This window comes from Chionomys nivalis, chromosome 5 (assembly GCF_950005125.1).
Source record: "Chionomys nivalis chromosome 5, mChiNiv1.1, whole genome shotgun sequence".
In the NCBI taxonomy this organism is placed as follows: Eukaryota; Metazoa; Chordata; class Mammalia; order Rodentia; family Cricetidae; genus Chionomys; species Chionomys nivalis.
The window spans coordinates 2,088,898-2,111,295 of record NC_080090.1 but is presented as its reverse complement, the minus strand read 5'-3'; the positions used below and the strand labels follow the sequence as shown (position 1 = coordinate 2,111,295).

Below are 22,398 nucleotides of genomic sequence, written 5' to 3'. Positions count from 1 at the left end.
TCTCCTCTCCATCGCCCCTCAACGAGAGAGAGAGAGAGAGAGAGAGAAACAGAGAGAAACAGAGAGAGAAACAGAGAGACAGAGAGACAGAGAGAGAGAGAGAGAGAGAGAGAGAGAGAGGAAAAATTTGGAGAGAAATCTACAAACAACAGTGCTTTTCCTCTGGTGTTTTGGGTGTGCTAAATAAAACAGGGGCCCTTGGCAGCTGAGGGAACAAGCCTGTTCTGAGAAAAATGCTGGCCTGAGCATCAACTTAAAGCCAAGCGATGTATTCCGTGGGAGTGTGCGTCAGTGGCCACACAGAGCGGCTGCTTGCAGGGTTGCTTTGCTTTGTTGCAAGGGTGTGTGGTATGTCTTGTGTTTTCCCATTCCTCCCTCATCCGCCCCCACTCCCAACAGAGGATTCACCCAGGCTGTCCCCAAACTCCTAGCTCCAGCGGGCTTCCAGCCTCAGACTCCCACACTCTGGAATGACAGACCACTGCACCAGGCTTCCATTCCATTTAAGTCTGGAAAGTCTCTTGGAGCCTCAATGGCAAAAATGAGGTAGGAAGTATGGCTTTTCCCTTCTTGGGGTCTCTTTAGCACCTTATGACCTTATGACCCATCCAGGATCCCCAACTTCTATGAGGCCAGTGGGGATACACTTGGTCTTGGGTGAGCTCACACTTATGATTGCTAAATGACTGGAACCAAAAATGGACCCTGGGCAGCAGGACAGGGGGAGAAGGAACAGGGGAGAGGGGACAGCTGTGCATACCCTAACCACAATCATATTCATATACACACCAGAGACAGGCTTAGATCCCACAGCAGCGCTGGTCTCCAGTGGGCAGGGCTGTGTCTCCACTCCCAGAGCAGGATAACTAAGTAGCCTCCTGCTGAGGCTGGGCAATTCCACCTCCGAAGGCTATCGATTTAAAGAGGTCATGCTGCCCTGGCTTTCTATGTCAGAGGCCCAATCTGACAGGACCAATTTACAAACTGAAAGGCTTTTGGCGAGACCCGGAGATTGGGCTTTTCTATTTTCTCAAGTCAGTCAACGCAGGAAGAAAAGTGGCCTCTGGACAACAGTTACCCTGTCTCTCCCAAAAACACAGGAAAAGCCCGCCAGCTTGAGACAGGGTGAGGTGACACATGATTGGCACAGGCTGGAAACCCAGAGTCTGCAGCTCCGCCCTCTGGGCTCGGGGAGTGGGGGAGGGGAGTGCAGACAAGCTTGACTGGAGCCTGCTCCTGCCCAGCGCACAAGGCACCTGCCCTCCACGCACCTTGCCTGCGAACTCCTCAAACAGGCTCCGGAAGTGTTCATCTTCTCGATCCATGTCCCATGAATGTGGCTGGAAAGGACGACAGTGATGAATTTAAAACAGGAGCTGTGGGGTGAAACACGGAGAATCCCAGGCCACCATTAGCCATTTAGCATCTACTGTGAGACTGCGCCGGGCCAGGCTTCCCGCTAAGTGGGGACCATGCGGTGTTGTGATAAACGTCGCCCACAGTCTCAGGCATTTGCACCCTGTTTCCTAGTTGGTGCTTAGGAGGTGTGGCCTTGCTGGAGGTGGGCTTTGGGATTAAAAGCCTCCTTCTGCTTGCTGTTTGCCCTCTCTGATTTGACTTGCATTTGGGGAGGTGAGCTCTCAGCTTCCTATTCCTGCTGGCATGGCTTCTGTTTGCTGCTATGCCTGCCTGCTGTGATGGACACTTATTCCTCTGGAACAATAAGCCCAAATAAACTCTTGCAAAAGTTGCCTTGGGTGCAGTGTCCTCTGATAGCCACAGATAAGTAATGAATACAGGTGGGTGATAAGGAAGGGAACCACCCAGAGAGTTAGTTGGCAGGCCAACAGGTTGCCATGCCTGAGCCAGAGCTGCTCTCTGAGTCCACAACCCCTGAATCTCTTCTTTTAAGACTTATTTTATTTTAATGCTAACTCTCTATATGTGTGGGGAGGGGCATGTGTCTGTGAGTGAGTGTGGGTGCCCAGAGACACCAGAGGCATTAGAGTTCCAGAAGCTGGAGTTACAGGTAGTTGTGTGCTACTCTGCCCGGGCGCTGGGAACCACACTTATGTCCTCTGCAAGAGGAGTATACACTCTTAACTGTTGAACCATCTCTCCAAACCCCTAAGCCTTGAATTTCGGGTTTCAACCCTGAATCACTTTCAGAGAACAACAAAAACAGACACAAGAAAATCTCATGCTGGGTCTGGAGAATATCTGAGGATTTTGCCAACAACCTCATAGGAATCTAAACTCCAGAAATCATATGAAAAGTGTGAAGCTGTTTATATGTGTTCTTTGTAGAGTCATAAAAAAAAAAAGAAGAAGAAGTCTAAAATGGAGTTAAGACCACAACCTAGTAGATACAACAGAACCAGAAGCCAGAATATTAGGGTCGAAATACAGACAGGCTGCTTGCTGGAACCTATCTCTGCAGACGAGCGCTCACTTCCCAATGCTAATATCAAACTACCCAGGACTGATACAAAGTGTCACCTACGTAGGACTGTTACATAGTGTCATCTTGAAAATGATAACGTGTGTCAGTCCTTTGAAAAATCACCAGCCATTCTATGGTGCCTTTGACAGAATGCTTTCCAAAGTATCCCTGACTGTCATCACCAAACAGAACGGAAAAGCCGAAGCTTCCCAGACAGCCTGAAGAGTCTCCAGAAACCATGTTGATTTCTTCCAAAGCCACGAGAGTAAGTACACAAGGCCCAAGACAGCCTGATGATGCTATAGTCATAAGTTACAGTGGCGGGAATGATGTCGTCCTTACCTACAGCCTGCAACTTAGTGTGGCCACGCTGTGAGGTCATCTCATTACTATACACTTTTCACAGATGGGGAAATGGAGGTTTAGAAAGCCAAGGAACATCACAGAAAGATAGTAAGAGCCAGAGGTTGGGGAATATGGCTACAAAGTGGTGTCTTCTAAACATGAGAAGGCTGATAGACTCATGAACTCACGGTAGCTGTGATCTCCCTACACAGCCTTGCACAACATGCCAGTGTGAATAGGCAAGGTGTGTGAGACTCTACCCCTAACTGAGAAGGTTTTGGCAGGTGATGGATGCTGATGGAGGGAAGGTCAGTTTTCTTCAGCCGTGGGGCCATGGTAGATTGCCCATGTGCCAACGAGTGGCCTGGCTCTCATTTACGGTCCACACCGATCGTGTTCAGTGGATTATGAAGCAGGGGAAGGAGAAGAAAGAAATAAAGATGAAGTTGGGGGGAGTTGGAGAGGAGAATTAACAAACCAACACTTGGAGATTTGTACAGTAAGAAAACACCCATTCTGGTAGGCCATGAGATTTCCTGTCTCCCAAATCTTATTCCCTCAGCCTCTGTGGCTCTACCATGAGGCCGTGGATGCTAGCATTATGCACAACATCCTAATCTCTCAGCCTCCATGGTTCTAATATGAGGCTACTGATGCTACCATCACCCACAATAACCTGTTCTCTCAGCCTCCGTGGCTCTCACATGAGGTTACTGATGCCAACATCACCCACAAGATGCACAAACCGAAAGCCACATGCACAGGTTCTTTAGAAGGAAAAGGTGACAGTTTCACACATATGATTTAAAGTGGTTTTACAGTAGAGAAAGTCGTTATATTGTTCATGTACTTTAAAGTCTAGTGGCAAGCCCATAAATTCTAGATGGAGCATAATATTCTATTATTCTGGGGAGAAAAGGTATGAAATTGCATTTTAAAGGGCAGAGCCAAGTGAGGCAGTGAGCCCTCGAATCCCAGTCTCTGAGAGACAAAGAAAAGAGGAACAGGAGCTCAAGGCCAGACTGTGCTCCATAGCAAGACCACTCCTCAGGCACATGCATGACAATCCAGCATATTCATATGGACAGATGGTGTCTGTATCAGACAGTTTGCCAATGAGGGGACCCATACACTGGATATGGGACTGTTGGAACACACGGAATGGGAGGATGTGTTTATATAATAACAAAGTGCCTCAGAATTGTTCATCCATGGGGCAAGCTGGAGGCTGCCCTGGGTCTGGGAGCAAATACAGTGAGCGTTGAACAAGATTTCGTAGTGTCTTAAACAATGTGTTGCCCGAGGAGTGTCTACTCTCCTGGCAGAACGTGTGTAGAAACATTTGGCAACAATGGGGCAGTCCAACAAAGACAAGGAAGGAGTCCCGTGACTAATCTGGGTGCTGATATCGTCTTAGTAGGCCTGCTCAATGGCATACATCTGAAGATTGAGAGTGGCTGGTTCACAAGGCAGCCAAGCCCTTTGCTTGTCTATCTAACTGTCCATGACTTGGAGGTGAGGACACAAGAATTCCAGAAGGCCACGACTATTCCTATCTCCTGTAAAGTCCTGAGTCTAACGAAGACATTACCACTGCTGTGTGTACACATGTGGGTATGGTGTGTGCATATTCTGTGTATGTGCGTGGCATAAGTCTGGTTATTGTCCCACAGTGAGCATGGTAAAACCCTGGGAGTGATGAAGCCGAGCTTCAATTGCAGAGACCCAAGCCCAGGATGGGCCTAGTGGTTCAGGGAGAAGGTTAACAAGTGAGCTGCCAACCTAAAGAACAGTCACACTGGATAAACTAACTGTAGGAAGATTAGGCAGGTGACATGGCATTTCCTGCCAGATAAACTCATCCCCAAGCCCCAGGCAGGTGGATCCTCAGGTGGGATGCTCCCACTCATCTGTAGAAACGCCAGCTTACACGGTTGATTAGTCCCAATAATAGAACACGTCTATCCCACTGCCGTCTGCTCCAGGACAGCAGGCTCAGCCACTAGAGGGCACTTTGAGTAGCAGCTGCAAACAGCTGTTCATTTGGGTGAACAGCAGAGGGGTGGAGCTGGACCTGTGTCAGGTAAAGACATTCCCTCACCCCTGGGTCCTTCCCATGACACAGAAAGATATTACACACACTCACACACCCTCCACATACATACACACATGTCCGTGTGTGTGTGTGTGTGTGTGTGTGTGTGTGTGTGTGTGTGTAGACTAGTGAACAGATGCTGGTGTCATTTCTTAGACACTATAGTACTATGTCCCAGAGAAACAAAGTGTTACTAATCTCAATATATAAAGAACTCCATGAAATTAATAAGAAACTTGAATATCTGTTACACAGTAGTGTGAGAACTTGGCATAACTGGATTGCACACTGCTGTGGGATAATCTTTTGTACACTATAAAGACAGGTCTTTGGCAAGGAGCCATCTGATTGGTTTAATAAAGAGCTGAATGGCCAATAGCTAGGCAGGAAAAGTTTAGCTAGAACTTCTCAGAGAGAGAGGAACTCGGGGACTGAATCTAGGCACACGTGAGAGACACCAGCAAGACATGGAGAGAGTCAGACATACAGAATGAAGGAGAGATAAAAAGCTACATGGCAGAACGTAGATTAGTAGATTAATAGGTTTGTTTAAGTTATAAGAGTTAGTGGGCCAAGCCTAAGCTAAGGCCAAGCCTTCATAATTAATACTAAGTCTCCGCATCATTCTTTGGGGCTGGTGGTCCCTATGAGAAAGTACTGTGACAACATACCTCATGTGGGTTTCCAGCCACAGCATCCCCAATTTCTCTGAAATTCAGACAGAAGCGAATTAAACATGAAAAGGCAAGTTTAGCCAATGGCTGGGTTCTTTCAGAGGGAATTTTCTCTAATGGGAAGTTGCTTTCACACCCAGGATTTTCAGTTCCTGCTTTAAAAAAACAACTGTATAGCTGAACCCCTAAAAGGAATCCTCCCCCTTTACTGCCCTAACCACGACCCGCCCTGAAGTTTCCACCAGAGATGAGGATCTCTGCTCCCTGGTGAATTCTAGAATGCTGAGCGTGGTGAGTCCTGAGACACTCCCCATCTCACCCCAGGGGCTCCACTCTCTCTTCTGAAACCTCACGGCCACCATGTCCTCTGCTGGCCTCACGAAAAATGTGAAGTATGGGGGTGGGTACATGACAGGGGGGTAGGCAGTATGTATGTGGTGTGCGTTAGGATTTGCTGTGTGGTATGTTTGGTGTACGTGGTATGTGGTACATGGGATATGTATATAATTTCGGGATGTCTATGAGAATATTCTATGTGTGATGTATGTGTAATGAGTGTGTGTGTTGTGTGTGAGAGTAATGTATTAGTGGTATACATACATACTGCATGGTATTGAAGTATATGGTATGCATTATGTATGTAGTGTGTGTTAGGTGTGCATGTCACATGTTGTGGTGTGCGTATATGATATGGTATGAATAATATACGTATGTTTTGTATGTTATGTTTCTGATGTATGTGTTGTTTGTATACGTGATATACACAGTGTGCATGCTATACATGAGTATATGTTTCCCTATAGCGTGTATATGGTGTAGTATACATATATAAGAAGGGGAGGCATAGATGGTACATATGTTGTATATATGTCTAGTATATATATAGTATATGTGATGCATGTAATGTATCTGGTGTGTATGTATATGGTGTGTATACTGAGTATGTGTTACTGTGTGCACATTCCTGGCCCAGATTTCATCAGCCTCCGCCAGGCGGTAGGACAGCTGGTCGATAGGCTGTTGATGGTGCCCTGTCTCCCCAGCCCTGACTTTTCTCAATGAAGAAATTCCTAGTACTATAGAGTGAAGTGGAGGTAGCAGGAGCCACACCCTGGGTAGGCCACTGGGTGTCCTTCTTTCCAAACATCCTCTAGATACAGGGGCAGGTTCCTCAGCAATGGGTGCCCCCCAAGGCTGCACTCCCACCTGTGCCTCATTTAGAAAACATCCCCCACAAAGTAGACCCACAGAGCCTGGGCCTTCTTCTCTGAGAACACCCTCAAGCAGAAGTCACCATCCTTGAAGGGCTCGAAGGTAGATGGCACCACCAGGTACTGTCCTGGGGGCAGCCGGACCCGGCTGGACACTTCACGCAGGTTCATGTAGGTGCTGGAGCGGGCAGAAGGCTGGTGGCTCTGGAAGAAGTCCCAGCCCAGGTGAGCATCCGTGTGGCTCTCCAGCTACACAGAGCAATGGACAGAGTCAGTTTCTCCTTGGAGTTCAGCCTATCGTGTTGAATTAAGGATTTCCCCCTGCACCTAGTGTGTAAGAATCGGAAGGCTCAGTCCAGTCACAAGCTAGCTCACTGTATCTCAACCATCAAGTGGATTGGAGTTCCTCCTGGGTGCCAAGCCTTAACCGTGACCTTGACCAGCCCCTCTGCCCTTCAGTTCTCCCCAGTTAAATGAAGGGTAAATCTTGGGGTGTCTAGTGTGGCCTTTACATATCTTCCTTCATGATTCCAGCAACCAGACTCTGCAACTGTCTCCGTGAGAACAGCATTGACCCTGAGAGTCCAGACCAGGGATGAAGAAGGAACCTTCAACCCTGGTCCCCAAGCAAAGTGCCCTGGACGGCAACTAAAGTGACCAGGCTCTGAAGAAGACAGACAGAGGAGGCAACTATCCAAGCCTAGTTCTGGGTCCCTCCTGGCCTCCTGAGGATCAGGACTCTTCCTCAGAGAGAGCAAGATACTCCCATAAATCTGTGGCGAAGAAGAGTGGGAGGACGCTGCCAGTGTGTGACACGGGCTAATTACTGACTGCAGACTGCTCCGAAAACACAGGTGCCAACATTGTTAGTGCTGTGATTAAGCCTCCCTGGTGCCCCGTGTCTCTACCATCAATCTTTACACGATGGCCAGGACAGAGGCAGGTGCATGCAAGCTGCAGGAGCCGAAACACCCACCCTGGAGTGGCCAGTGTCCATGCATGGCCACAAGTTCTGAATCTCAGTTCTGCTGATCAGGGGAGAAAAGTAGGACCCCTTGTTGTGCCCCCCGCCCCTCATTGTCCTGGCTGGGACAACTCAGGGATCCTTCCAGGTGGCAGCTAGGACAGCCGTAATGCTTGGAATTCTCTCTGAAAATGTGTACACCCTGGGCATAAATAAGCATGCTGGGGCATCAGCCGGGCCACAGCCAACATCTAAGGGTAACAAGTTGAATGTCGTTCTTGGTATCCCTGATGGAAAGAAATGAAGGCGGAAAGAGTCCCATGGGAGAAGGTACTGTCAGTGAAGACAGGCAGCCAACTGACATCTGGGCTTGGCTGGGGAAGTGCAAACAGAGTTTCTGGAAGAATCCAGAATCCAAAGAATCCCTGGAAGCTTTAGTCGAGTGGGACCTGGAGTCACTGAGGTAAGAACTGGGTTTCTTCTGTGCTATCAGAGACCCCATCCAATTAGGTGTCCAGGGGTCTCCGACTTTCACATCTTCCCATGACATAACTCAGTGACTATGATAGTATTGGAATCAAGCGGGCTCAACCGAGGCTCATTCTCAAAGTGTGAGGCTAAGGTCAGCAGGTGAACCCTGCAGGATGGGGTGTGTGTAAATTGTTAGGCCTACCCCAGACCCATAGAGCCGGATGCTAAAGGTATGAGGCCCATTGGTCAATGATGTAACAGTTCCTCCAGAGATTCCGAGGCAAGTTCAAGTTTGACCAGAAACTCTGACACTCGCAAATCACAGGATCTGTATCAAGGGCACAGTGGGTGCTCCTGGGGAAAGTTCTCGCACTCATGCATAGGACCCCACACTCATATCAATGGATCATCTCTGCTGAGACATGCCATGAACCACACTTAACTCAGGTTTGGTTTCGATTATTTTCCAGTGTGAGAATAGTGCACCGAACCACACACCCTGCCTGTCCCCTCCACGATAAATAGCTTGCATTTGTGACCCAAGGGCACGAAAGACCAGTAGTCTGCAATCTGGGAACACAGCCTGGACCTCGCTACCTACATCCTGGTCAAGCTGAGAGTCCGCAAGAGGGAAGGAGGCAGCAGCCTGTCACAGGCTACTGCGTGATCAGTGCATTTGACTCCAGGTCAAAACCCAGTCATGGCTCCGCACTGGAGCCCGAGGGGCTGTTTATAACCTCTGATGCCTGTATTCTCCTGACCCCAGGATGCTGCTATAACCTGCTGGGATGTAGCCTGTACACTGAGATTTTTTAGACTTTTGAGGCTGCAGCTGAGATGACCCTGGGCCAGCACACTCTGGGTCCTTGCTTTGTGCTGACTGTGCTCTCTTGTGGGGCCATGCAGGTATGTTTCCAATATGCTCTGGGTGTTTCCAGAGTGCTCAGGGTGCTTCTGGGCTCCTACCTTCAGCCCGCTGAGGTGGGTGGTACCAGTGAACAAGGCTCAGGAGGTCAGAGGGAACCTCAGACCATAAGGATACCACTAATAGGATCCTCTAAGCGGGTTGTGAGTTACTGAAGAGCATAAGACAAGCCAGAGCAGAGGGTGAAGTTGGCACTTCCCTTTCTAATCAGACACCAGAGCACTTGTTCCTGTGGCCAGACAAGAAAGACCCTACAGTATGCCATAATCACCTTATTCAGACCAAGCTACCATTCTATGGGGCAAGGCTCACTCCTGTTCCCTTCCCAAAGGGTCTGACAGGTGGGGCTTGTGCTTGTTTTCACTGGCTCTCAGGACTACCAGCTCACCGGATCAAAAGAGTAGCCACAGGAGAGCCTGTCTCCATTGCAGGATGGAGCCAGATATGGGCATGCCCTTGCTTACCCAATGGAGACCACCTCTGTCCAGGCCATACTCACGTACCTCCTTGGGAATCTGCAGGACAAAAGACAAGGGCAGGTCACCTGGAAGCTCTCCAGACTCCTTGCGGACAGACAGACAGACAGACAACAGCACATAGAAAGGAAGGTGGAGTGAAAATGGAAGTGCGGTGTGCATTTCTGAACTGGAAAGTGATCGGTGGGTTCAAGGCCTTGTGCAGACGGCTGAGTCCTAGAAATCTGGGGGGTGGGGGGAAGCCCCTACCTTTTACTTTGTGTAATCTACCCAGATCTCCCAAATACTTCAACAGTAATAATGTTTGAGCTTAAATTGGATCCAAGTTCTTCCCACCCTGGGCCTGGCAGATCACGGATTTGGCCGGAAGAAAATTCCACTCAACCTAAGAGTTACGATTGATGCTGCCTTCAGCGATAGTGACCCACACTGGGCCTATAGGAGATTCTGCCACCATTTTTAAATTGGAAGGAAAGGGGCTCCTTCCTTTACGCTGGCAATGTCAGGCAGTGTAGAAGCTAGACAGGAGGATGTCACTGACATTGGAGAAAGGGATGTGGTAGCATGACTCCCTCACCCTCAGCAACCTTCCTCCCCGCCCCTTGCTTTGATTACAGGAAATAGTGAGTTCTTTGTTGCTGGCTGGGCTGCATCTCTCTCCTCAGGCACAACTGTGGAGAAGAGCAGTCAGACCCAGAAGGGGAGCCCTGCTATGCCCAGTGCTCCTGTGTCAGGCTAGAAAAGAGAATGCCAGCCCTCCTGTGTCCTCCCTCCCCTGCCCTACCACACAGGCTGTTTGAACCAGAAGAGCGTCCTGGCAGCTTAGGCCCATTGTGCAACTGCCTTCCACACTGAGGGGAAGTGAGGTCTGCTGGCACTCTCTCAGCAGAGCTAGGGCAGTCAAGGGGCATGAGCTCTCCCCTCTTTGGAGTTTGAAACACAATCAGCCCCGCAGAGGCCTCCCCGCCCATCAGGAGCTTCCATAATTACTTTGACCAGCTTCCCCTCAACGACCTGGACACATCTGACAATATGTTCTGAGTCCACCTGGCTCTGAGTCTCCTGGGCCAGACAGGAAGAGCCACTGCCCACAGAGACTGGAAGGGCAGCCATCTGTGAAATGCAAGATTCTGCGTGGGTGGCAGAAAGTGGGCTCTTTAGCCTTCAGGGGTGCCTGGCAGCTTCTCAACTGGTAAGTTTTCAAACTCAGGTTAGCGTCCAGTTTTAGACGGCTACAGCCAGAGAAGGGAGACACAAGCAGGGATGAAAATATGATATCCCTGCAGCCCAGCTATTCCCCACAGCCCAGATACTCCCCTCACCCAGGCTGCTCCTCTTACTCCAGCTGTTCCATCCATCTCCATCCATCTCCTCAATTTGACTTTAAAATTGTGTGGTCAGTCTGTTCACAGAGTGCAAGCTCTAAATTGTATGCCTCCCATGACAAGAAGAGGGACCACAGATCACACACCCTGGAGTAGTTTATAAACAGCTATAATTCGATACATGAAACCGACATGCTGTGTGTGTTATTTATTGGTACAAACAGCATACCAGACACAGTTATTGAGAAAGGATGTTTTGTTGATCTGGCACAATGAAGGAGGCCTGACGGATGAAGCACTGGCCACTGTCCCTGAGTGGCTCACCCTGTAGCCACCCCTGCCAACTGACGGTTCTCTGAAACACTCGCTAGGTTTTAAGCCGTCAGAGAGCACATGGCTAGACTGTTCTCGCTTCTCTACCTTTGAAATCTAGGTTATCTTTGCAGACCTGATTAAAGTCTCGGCCAGCATGAAGCTGAGGAGCCCAGGCTGCTGGGGTCGCACCACCATCACACATCCCTCCTGCCCTGTCATTGGCTTCCCAGTCCTGACTGGGAGCACCCAGAGGACAGACAGGAACGGTGCTCTAGTACTCAGCATCCGCCGCTTCTAGCTTTGCACATGGCGCACAGTAGATGGTCAGGCAGGTTTGCTGTGTTGGGATGCACACAGGGCTATTATGTCTAGAAGCAGTGAGGGCGGGCTTGCAGTATTTATGCCTAGACAGGGCTGGAAGAGCTAAGTTGGAGTAAAACGGAGCTTAGTTACTTTCAGTTCTTTTCTCTCCCCGTTAAGTAGCAATTCTTTTCCAACCGCCATTCTTCCAATTACACACACACACACACATACACACACACACGTGCACATACACATGCATACATGCACATTTACACATACTTTATTAGTGCTAATTGCCAACTTGATAGAATCTAGAATCACCTGGAAGATAAACCTACCAGCTTGTGTAAGATTGTTAATTGTCTACTGTGGGTGGCACCATTCCCTATCCTAGGGTCTTGGCGTAGGTAAGTGTGGAAAGGGAACTAAAAAGTGTGAGGTCACTGCTCTTCTATGTTTGCAGACACAAAACGGCCGGTTGCTTCAAGTTCCTGCTCCCCTGACTTCCTGCCATGGTGAACTGTGCATTGATCTGTAAGCTAAAATAAACCCTTCCCTAGGTTGTTTTTGTCAAGATATATTTACACACACATACACACAATCACACACACACACACACACACACCTGAACCCCTAAGTTTAAGAATATGATAAGGGGAGCTGGAGGAAGAATGTATGGGCTTGGCAACTGTATTCCTTGTTACAAAATTTATTACAATACTCCTTATTATAATGCTTATTTTATGTGCATTAATTTACAATGAGATGTTGGGCCTCCCAACAGCTCTGGGTCTTCCTGATTAGGATTGTATTTTTAACCAAGAAATTCACTTGTAATAAAAACCATACCGAAAAGCTAAAATCTGACTCCCTGTGGGATACATTGTATGGAGTCTCTGCCTGGGTAAAAGAAGTAGCATGGTCCTAGCTAGACTGTCAAGTTATGAAGACTCGATTTACTGTATTGGGGAGACAATGTCCACAGAAGGGTAGTCACTGGAGAAGGCTGGCGTCATGAACCAGGGACTGAAGTCTGAGACAAAAACTATCTGTGTTCCTCAATCCAGAGACTATGGAACCCAAAATGACTGTGTCATTCTTCTTACCCAGGCCGGTGCCTTATGTGTTCCAAATGATGCCCTATGGTAGGAAGAAGGGACTGTGTACATTTGACTTTTGTACCCAGCCACATTCTCCCACTCTGAAATGCATTTTATTGCGCAAATGTTTTTCATCCTCACATTCTGGGCTCCTGTCCCCTGAGACACCTCTTCTTGGAAAAGAGTCTAATTTGCATGGAGTTCTCACTGACAGGCAAAGTGTAATGAATTGCGCGTCTGAGTGTTAGCAGCAGAAATTCCAGCCATAGGGATGATTCCCTAACTGTTGAATCCAAACATCAGTAAGAGTTCTAGGGAAGTAAGGGAGCAAGGACGATGTCTTATATAAGGATATCCGGGCAATAGGAAAGATGAGCGCCAATCACTGACTGAAACATCCCTATCGAAGATACCAGTATACCCCAACAAAGGAGTCTGATTCAGCTGTACCTGGTAGACAGCGTAGCCTATGCTGAGCATGCCCTGGCCAATCCTTTTCTGTCGTCTGCAATTCTTCTGCATCAGACCCAGCAGCACTGTACAGCAGGGGTCACTGGTGCCCTCCTCCTGGTCCTCATCCACCTCATCCAAATGGATTTTGAACTGGGGGTTGGTCCAGTAAGTGCCTGGCAGTCATCAGTGGCAGTGATCCAACAGAGATGAGGGGATGAAGAAGGGAAATTTTAAAAAAGGAAAGAGCCTCTATCATCCCCATGAAAGGCTAACACCAGTCAGACTGCCTGGCGTAGAAGAACTGGACAGCCGTCCTCCCACCTCCCTGCCCTGCCCCATAGGTAGATACTTAGAATGTCTGTCTTGTCTGCTTGATCATCCAGTAGCCTAGAGCTGTGGTGAAATATGAGATCCTGTCATCCCAGGCTGCTCTGGACTGCACCAGGAAGTAATATCTTGCCTCCCTGGAAGCTTTTCATTTCTTCCTACTTTTACCTGAAGACTCCACCTGGAGAAGCTCCTTAGGGAAAAGCATATCTCTGAGATGGATGACAGCAGAGTCCCAGAAGGAACCAAGGAGCCCTCTGCCTGATACCTAGAAAGCCACTTGACCGTCATGTGCTCCTCCAAGCCCAGAAGTCCTAGCTTTGGGTTTTAACCCCATGAGGCCCTGAGACACAACCTCTATCCCTCAGCCCAAGGGCCCATCTATGATGTCAAATGTTACAGCCTACTGATGAGACACATCATTCAATAGTGTAAGAGAAATCACAATGCCATTAAGTATTCCTGCCACACCACCTAAGAATACTTAAACAGATGCCTTTTGAGTTGGGGAGATGACTCAGTGGATAAGGGGGCTTGCTGCACAAGCAAGAGAACATGAGTTCAGATCCTAGCACCATGTCAAAGTGTTAGTCATGGCTGTGCATGTGTGTTGGGGGATATTTGATCACACTGTGAACACCAAGTTTGCAAATTTATGCTGATTAAATAAAATTAACCTTGGGTCAGAGGGCTGAGTTAGCAGCTGGTTGACAGAAAGTAATCATAGAACATCAAAGACCAACTGGGAGAGACAGAGAGTCACAGAAAGTAGTAGGGTGGGACTTGGAGTGGCACAGCCTTTTTAGGTTTGGTGAAATGGAAGCATGGGTCTTTCATGGACACCAGCAAGGAGAAAGTTGTTACTTAGTCTCTCTGAGCTAGCAGGTTTTCACCCCAGCCTTTGAATCTTGAGTATTATTCATAATTAGAATAATAGAGATTTAGTCAAAGCTACCTTCAGTGGCAAAGACAGGACCAGTGCCTGTGGGAGCAGAATTCTTGCCAGTCTGTGGCCTGAGCTGCCTGGCTGCTGCTAGAGAAACAGTTTGATAACTGCGGCATTGCAGTTGCTGACTGAGACTGCAGTAGATTAAGGTACAGTCACTGTGCTGAAGTTAAAACAACATTTGGTGCTATCTAGAGTCTGAGAAAACTGGAAAAAAAAGACACGACTTCCTAGTAGCCTTGTAGCATACAGAGGCACAGCTTTGCTGTACAGAGAGCACTTGAGCAACCAGCACATCAAGTAGACACAATAAGCTAAGGAAAACACTTGACACAGTGCAGGCACCAAGATCTGGGGCATGTAAATGCAGCTTCTAGTTAAATGCAGCTCTTGGCCATGCCCACAGGGCATAAAGCCCACACAACTATTAACCTCAAATAATTTACATTGGTATAGATTTTGGTGTATTGGTACAAATTTAAAGTTATTCTTATTATACCATATGTATGTTTCTACTCTTGTTTACGGTACTGTACCTATGCAGCTCATTTTAAAATGTAATGTATAATTAAGAAATACAGGTTAGCCGGGCGGTGGTGGCGCACGCCTTTAATCCCAGCACTTGGGAGGCAGAGGCAGGCGGATCTCTGTGAGTTCGAGACCAGCCTGGTCTACAGAGCTAGTTCCAGGACAGGCTCCAAAACCACAGAGAAACCCTGTCTCGAAAAAAAAAAAAAAAAAAAAGAAATACAGGTTAGTAATCATAAAAATCAAACTTGTAGTCATGCTAGGTATGTTTTAAAAGTTAAACAGATATATTTAGATAGATAGGTAATCTTCAAATACTTCAGAGACCTACAGAATATTGCATTTATTTTAATATGTTTAATATTGTATTATGTTTAATAACCTAAGACTTTTCATGACAGCAGGACACATCTGCTCCTAGCAGCACAAATCTACTTCAAAAAAGCATGATGAATATTGAAGAATCTCCATATAGAGTTTGTTTCCATTGTGACAAAGCTAGCCATTTGGGCAAGAAACTGTCCTTGTCTCAACTGCTGACAGTATACTTTCCAAACCGGACATGTAGGACACAAAAGAAAGCAACTGTTGAACTTTGCCAAAACAAGGTGAAACAGTCCTTCAAAATTCCTTCTTCATAGAAAAGTTTGACAGATATTCTGCAGGACATAGGGGAAGTGACTGCCAAACGTGTAAGACCAAGTGGGACAGTCCTTCAAAAATCCCGCCTCATAGATAGGTCTGCCGGACACTCCTGGCCCGGAGGCTGAAGGTGGATGCCCAATGCTGCAGAGAAACCTTGGGTGGCTGTCCAGACAGTCAGATATCTCTGTCATTTTTATAGTTTTGGAAGTGGCTTGTACTGCACTTCCTGTATTACTTAGGTAATATTGTATCATGGGGTCTTTGATGGAGTTGAAAAACTAGATAGTTACAGTTTTGCTTAGTTATGATAGAAAGTAAATAAGTACTAAACTTTGAATTTATCAAGATGAGATAAATAATAGAGTATGTTCTCTAAATTTATCAAATATAAATAGACTAGATACTGTAACTGTAATTCTTACTGGATAATGTTCTTGTTATATGTAGTTTACTATATTAAAGTGAAAAACTTTTTATTTAGACAAAAGGGGCAAATGTTGTAGAATGGAATATTTGTTTAACTATGTAAAGAGATGTTGTATTTGTTTACGCTGCATTTGTTTAACTATTAAAGATGTGTTGCTTTTTTTATGTTCCATTTGTTTAGCTATGTAAAAATATGTTGCTATTTCAACTTGCCTGCCTAAGGCACCTGATTGGCCTAATAAAAAGCTGAATGGCCAATAGGTAGGCAAAGGAGAGATAGGCAGGACTGGTGGGCAGAGTGTAACGGGGAACCAGCCAGCCAGCTGGGGGTCAGCCAACCAGACATGGAGGAAACAGAAAAGCAGCACAGACAGTCCATGGATGAAGTAAAGAACCTCAGAGCATGTCTAAAGCTAGCTAGAAACAAGCCTAAACTAAGGCTGAGCATTCATAATTAATAAGAAGTCTCTGTGTCATGATTTGGGGGCTTGTGGTCCAAAAATCCTGCAACACACGTGCCTGTAAATGCAATGCTGTTGGGTGTACAAATGGAGGCAGGGGTTGCTGGCAGAGCCCCAGGTTCAGTAAGAGACTCTGTCTCAAAGGTTTAAGAGACAGAGAGTGAAAGAGCATGAATAAGAAGAGGCAGATAAGGCACAGAGTGGATACCTAACATCTTCTACAAGTGTGCATGCACGCACACACAAGCACAAAGCAACACTCCACACACATGCAAGACACTTTTATTCAAAGGCAACTTTTGAAAAGGTGCTCTCAACTTAGTAACTACCCAAGCTAGGCACAGAGGAGCCTGAGGGATCCGCCACAGACACACAACAGTTCTCTGATGGAATCGAGCTAAGAGTATAATTGAAGAAGCTTGGTCTGACAGACTCCACCGTGCTAGGTGTTCAATTGCAACAAAGACTTGGGGAGGAGTGGATTAGGGTGAGCAGGACTTGGCGGGTATTTTTACAGTCTCTGCCTGGCAGTGCAAACTCTATGAAGGTACATATCATCTCCTATGTCCAAGGCTCATTCATTATTTTTTCTTTAACAGTGAGACTACTTATTCAATTCCTCCTTCCCAGAACCTGCATTTCTAGGTTTTATTTTTCTACTTAAGGCACAGGTGTACATAGATTTTTAAGATCAGGTGTCTGTGAATTCCGGGGAAGAAAGAAATTTCGGTAATCTTCTGTGCTTACTTCATTACCACGAGGCAAGAACAATCCATTTCTTCCTGACAGCTAGCTGGCAGCCCAGATGGGATTATGATTTGGTGCATGCAGACACCTTGGGCACCCCCTATGGTTCTGGGCTTCTAGAATGATCCATGCGAATTTCCTGCGTCTTTTCTAAGAGCTTGTTAATGGTGAGCATATTTTAATTTCTCCCAAATGTAGCATTACTGCAATCCCTACATTTTTTGTTTACTCCTTAACAGTACTAGAGGAAGAGAATGGGTCATAAAAATAATCCATCCCATTTGTCTAACACTGCACAGTTTACAAAGCGCTTCCCCGTGTGCTCCACGCGACAGTGCTCCTGTGGGCCCCAGCGAGCTGGAAGGTAGGAATTATGAACCCTTGCAAGGACCGAAAAGCTGAAGCTCCAGGAAAGGAATGCCCCGGGGCCTCACAACCGGTAAGCTGACTGATGGGGGCAGGCCACCAGCTCCTGCTTCAGGCCTATCAACGGCTGGTTGTAGCCAGATGGAAATGGATGAGGAAGAAGGTAAGACCTTGTGCTCCCCTTCTGTACACACATGGGGTTTTATAGTGCTGCCATTTCTACAGCATGCAGTGCTCTGGCTGGGAAGAGAGCGGCTACCCCTCACCCCTGCATGGAGATACTGAGTCAATCAACACAAATCAACAAAGCAACAGCAAGCCAGGGAAGCATGGAGGTGGGGAACTAGCAAGAGGGGAGCGTGGTTTTCTTTCCTTTGTTTCTCCAGAGAGCTGGGGTCATGTCTCAGTGGTTTCTTCAGCAGCTGTCCCAGTGGACGCGACCTAGGAGGAGTCTACACAAGTACATGTTAGTCATCTGTCAAGAACCAGGGAGGTCGCTCTCTAAGGAGCCAGAGTTAAGGCAGAGGCAGTGGTTTGCACAAGGACATCCCCACCAGGGAGAGATTCCTGATGACCTCCTGTCCCCACTGATGGAACATGACCCACACATAGCCTGTGTCCGTCCATTCCTGACCCCACAGCCTCACCCCTTCAGCCATAACTTGGGCAACACCAAGCGGAATGGCTGCTCTTCTGAGTGCAAGCCACTGAAAATGCTCGATTGTCTACTGACGTCATTAACTGCTCTACCCCCAAGCTCAATGTGGTAGTGTCCGCCCCTGAACCAGGGAGGGCAGTCAAGGCTTTAGTGATGGTCCAAGAAGAGGTGGTGAGAGGTGGAATGCCGAAAGGACAGGGGTGGCTGAAGCATGGAGGATTTAAACACAGGAGCCAAGGCAAGGCCTCGGGTAGACAGCTGCAAAACCGCTGTCCACCCTGGCTGGCCTGGCCTCCAAGCCAGAGTAGAAACAGCACCTCAGACCCAAGGGCATTAATTATCCAAAGATCCATCCTAAAAATCCATGCAGCCCAGGGAGGAAGAGCCAGGTGGCCTTTGCCCCACCTGGGTAGTTCTGGCAGCCCCCGGCTGTGGAGCCTCGTGTCCAGCGGCCATTGAAGAGCACCAGGTTCCATTTGTGGGCCTCCTCACTGCTCAGGGAGTCTGGGGACAGGTTGCATATTTCCAGTCGAGAGAACTGCTTCAAGAAATCTGAAAAGGACATCCTGAAGAACGAAGGGACCAGAAGGAAGTGTGGGTGAGGTGGGCTGGACCGGAAGAGAGATCGAAGGCCCAAGAAAGAGCTCTGATCATCCAGCAGCTGTAGACTGCCTGGATTCAGTTCTACAGTCCAGGGACCCAAATAAGCAGAGCTACCGTCTAAATTTGTCACTGTGGTCAGCATCTCTGTTTCTGAAGAATCTCCCTCCTGTGTCTGCCAGCCACACAGAGTTGGGACCAGGAACCAAACGGACCCCACCCCCAGGAGGGGATGCCAGTGCGGCCCTTGGCTCTAGGCTGAGTCACAGCTAATCTTACCAGAGGCTCATTCCTGAAGAATTCTCCATGACATCCGGTGTGGAGATGTCCTCTAAGAGGTCCCATCTTCGGCAGACACCCCCCCACCTCAACCCAGACAAAGAAAAGAATCCTGTTTTGACTGTAACTAGGCCTTAGAGTTGGATGGTAGTTGGAGAGTATTGTTTCGGGCTCACAGCGGGCTGTCAAGCTGCTGGCCAGGCCGTGCTGTGGACAATGGCTTGGACATGAGAAGAGAGGTAGAATTATACTGGGGCGCAGGAGCAAAGAAAAAGAAAAGTCCCTGTGCTAGGAACATCGTCACCTTCCTGGAAATCCTGGAGGCTGGTCCTCCTGAGTACCTTGGAACAGCCTGACCCCTAGGAGACAGCCCTTCTGCACAGCCTCTCACCAGAACTCTCCGTCTTCTGCTCTCTTGTCCAGCTCTTCCTTCTTCCTGGGATCTATGCAATTCCACTCAGGTGCTCTGCGGAAGGGGGGAATAATGAGCCAGAGGCGGCCATTGCCGAGATGTGCAAGCTGTTTGCTGCAGCTAAATGTCCCCAAAGGACCACAGAAGGGATGACCCCCCCCATCAAGGAAAGAAGACAGGTATGAAGCAGAGTACCACTGAGGGCAAGGGATGAAGCCAAGGGCATGGGTTCCTGCAGGGGTCGTTGGGCATGCAGCGGAAACATAACGGTTCCATTCTAATCTCCACTCTCTGGGTAAGTTTTACATTCCTATTAAGACTCACAGACCTCTGACCATAAGAACAAGGCGGTCCTGTCGCCAGAAAGGCAGGTACTCCTGATCCATTAGGGACTTATCACTCTGATCTTCTATCAGACTGGGGCGAATTATTTATAAGAGGGCCCAGCCAGCTCCAGGGACACAGGCTCTATCTGCTTCCTAAGAATATGGCTTTGATCATCGGGTCCAGTTTTATGGAAATTTGCTTGAGGTAATGTCACCCGGTGTCCTGCTGGTGGCCTTTCTGTGACAATGTACTTTGTTCAAATGCCATCTACAGCTGCCTGACCTTTACGGCTTTGGGCTTTCCTGAAAAGTGTGTGCATTGTCTAGATGCATGAACAGGGTTAGTATCAATCCTAAAAACAAACAAAAGCTCTTCCCTGACCACACTCAACAAAAGCCCAGGTCCTCCCTCAGCAGCCAAGAAGACAGCCAGGCCCAGTCTCTCCCTCCAGCGACTTCTAAGCACTTGGAGACGAGCAGAAGCATCCTGGGGCTTCTTAAAGTCATCAAGTGCAATTGTGTGTTTGAAATTATTAGCACCGTGCTTAACCCAGTAGTAACCAATCAATAAATGTCAACTTCCATGCTATTGACGTTGGTTAGAGGGCACTGGACACAGTGTGCTTGGTGCACGCAAAAGTTATGGGATCTGGTTGAGAATTCCAGATCTAATCTAATCTCCCAGTGGGTTTAATTTTTGTTGTTGTTATTGTTGATGTTTCAAACTTAAACAACAGCAAAGCTCAGCTGGATGCTGAGTTCACACATGTCACCTCGAGCTTCTATGTCCTCCTTCTCCAACCGCCAGTAGGTAAATAGCCCAGACCGTGGCTCTGGCTGGTAGAGGACACTGGGGACATAGATGCTAGATAGTCCAGGCCCTCATCTCCCTGGACTGACTCCCCTCACCAGGAGACAGGCAGCCCAGAGGTTGGCCTTCCACCCAATAATCAACACCTAGTCAGGAATTCGTGGGTAAGTGGCACGCTCATTCATCACTGCCTGGGTGGGCCATGGCTCCCAGGATCAAGGTTCTCCCAACATCTTTGTTTTTTTCTTGCTATTGAGGGAAACAGTATTTGTGGCAGGGAAATATGATTGCGAGTGATTGATTTTACCTTGTAGTACCCAGTTTGTAGTACCAAGTTTGTTGTACCCAGTTTGGTAGGTAGAAAATAGGTAGGCACAATTCCACAGAGCTGCCAAATTTCCAAGTGCCAAAGCAGAAATTCATAATCAAAAACTGCAGCAAAATAGTTTTTATCCTGTTTTTCCCACCCTGGAATCATGGGATAATATTCCAAAGCATGTTGTGTCATCTACAAACAGTAAGTGCTGCAGAACCCTCTAAACGACAGCTCTCATTGCTCATGGTGTGTGTTTCATGACACCTTTATGCAGGGAGAGGGACCTACGCATCACTCCAGGCTCCAGACCACTCCACTTCACCCCATGGGTTCCTCAGTCTGATCAGCTTCTCCGGGCAGCCACGGAAATCCACCTGCAAGAGCCACGCAAGGACAAATCTCCACATTGCTGTAGCCTGGAGCGCATGTCTGCACCCAGGGTGTTCAGTGTTTCAAATGTCTCCAAGAGACCACACTTTCCTCTCCTCGCCATGCTTGCTTTTAAGCTTTGGTCAAATGTTTGCTTTCACAGCTATTAGAACAAATGAAGAGCAAATCTACCACAAACCAACTATCTATCTACTTAAACGTAGGTTTAGAGTTTACAACTGATTAAGCTGGACCTTGTTCTGAATATCAGAGACAGCATCCTAATAAATGCCCCCCAAACAATGCCAATAGCATAGGAATTAACATTTATTGATTACTTACTAGTGGGTTAAATATAGTGCTAAGCATTATTTAAACTTCACAGTTCGACCTCAACAATATGAGACTCAGAGAGGCCCAGTTATTCAAGATTACCTAGTCAGGTCTCTAGCTATCCCCTCTTCGAGCAAACTCATTAGACTTGGGAAGGAAAGAAAACTTGGTGGCCCAGGAAATTCCTGAAAGCTAAAAGATTTACAAAGCCCCTCTCCAAGGCTATAAAAGCAGTGAACAGTTGCAGGGCAAGCAGAGAGTCTCCATTGGGTGCTGCCTGCAAATCATGCAGGGAGCTCCAGGGATGCAGTTTTCATGTGTCCCCACCCATGCTGGCTTTCTGGTGATGCAGCTGCATTAGAGTCATCCGTGCTCCTGCAAGCATGTGAGCCACATAACCACTGGTTCACGGAGGTGGGACTGGGTGGAACTGCTTCTTTGCTCTGTCATCACTGTTGCCTTATCTGGTGAGTAGATGCTTGCTCACATCTCTCCAGGAAAAGGAAGGTGTCCAGCAGAGCGTCTCAAGTACTTGTATTATAAACGCCCTCAAGTACTTGTGGTAAAATTTGGTCACTGCAGTTGTGGGACTTGCAAGGGGAGCTTTCAAGGGACTAAAACAGGAGATGAGGTTACTGTCTTTGCTATCTGAGTTCACTCTTCTTGTGTGAGTGCTCATTCTCTCAGGACTTGATTAGTTGTTAAAGGTATTATGCAGCAAATGCCCTCTTGTTTGTCTCTCTTCTAA

General features: G+C 47.7%; 1 protein-coding gene across 1 annotated transcript in view; it reads right to left on the bottom strand.

Moving 5' to 3' along the window:
- The window catches only part of Capn8 (calpain 8), a 73,460-nt gene that overhangs the window by 12,505 nt on the left and 38,557 nt on the right, over nucleotides 1–22,398 (bottom strand). Inside the window, exons 7-14 of the mRNA XM_057769803.1 lie at nucleotides 21,237–21,322; nucleotides 19,475–19,549; nucleotides 18,610–18,770; nucleotides 13,098–13,273; nucleotides 9,632–9,643; nucleotides 6,806–7,017; nucleotides 5,555–5,591; nucleotides 1,272–1,340 (exon numbers count right to left, since the gene is read on the bottom strand). Coding sequence (XP_057625786.1) covers nucleotides 1,272–1,340; nucleotides 5,555–5,591; nucleotides 6,806–7,017; nucleotides 9,632–9,643; nucleotides 13,098–13,273; nucleotides 18,610–18,770; nucleotides 19,475–19,549; nucleotides 21,237–21,322 — 828 coding nt within the window. The remainder of the gene's footprint in view (nucleotides 1–1,271; nucleotides 1,341–5,554; nucleotides 5,592–6,805; nucleotides 7,018–9,631; nucleotides 9,644–13,097; nucleotides 13,274–18,609; nucleotides 18,771–19,474; nucleotides 19,550–21,236; nucleotides 21,323–22,398) is intronic.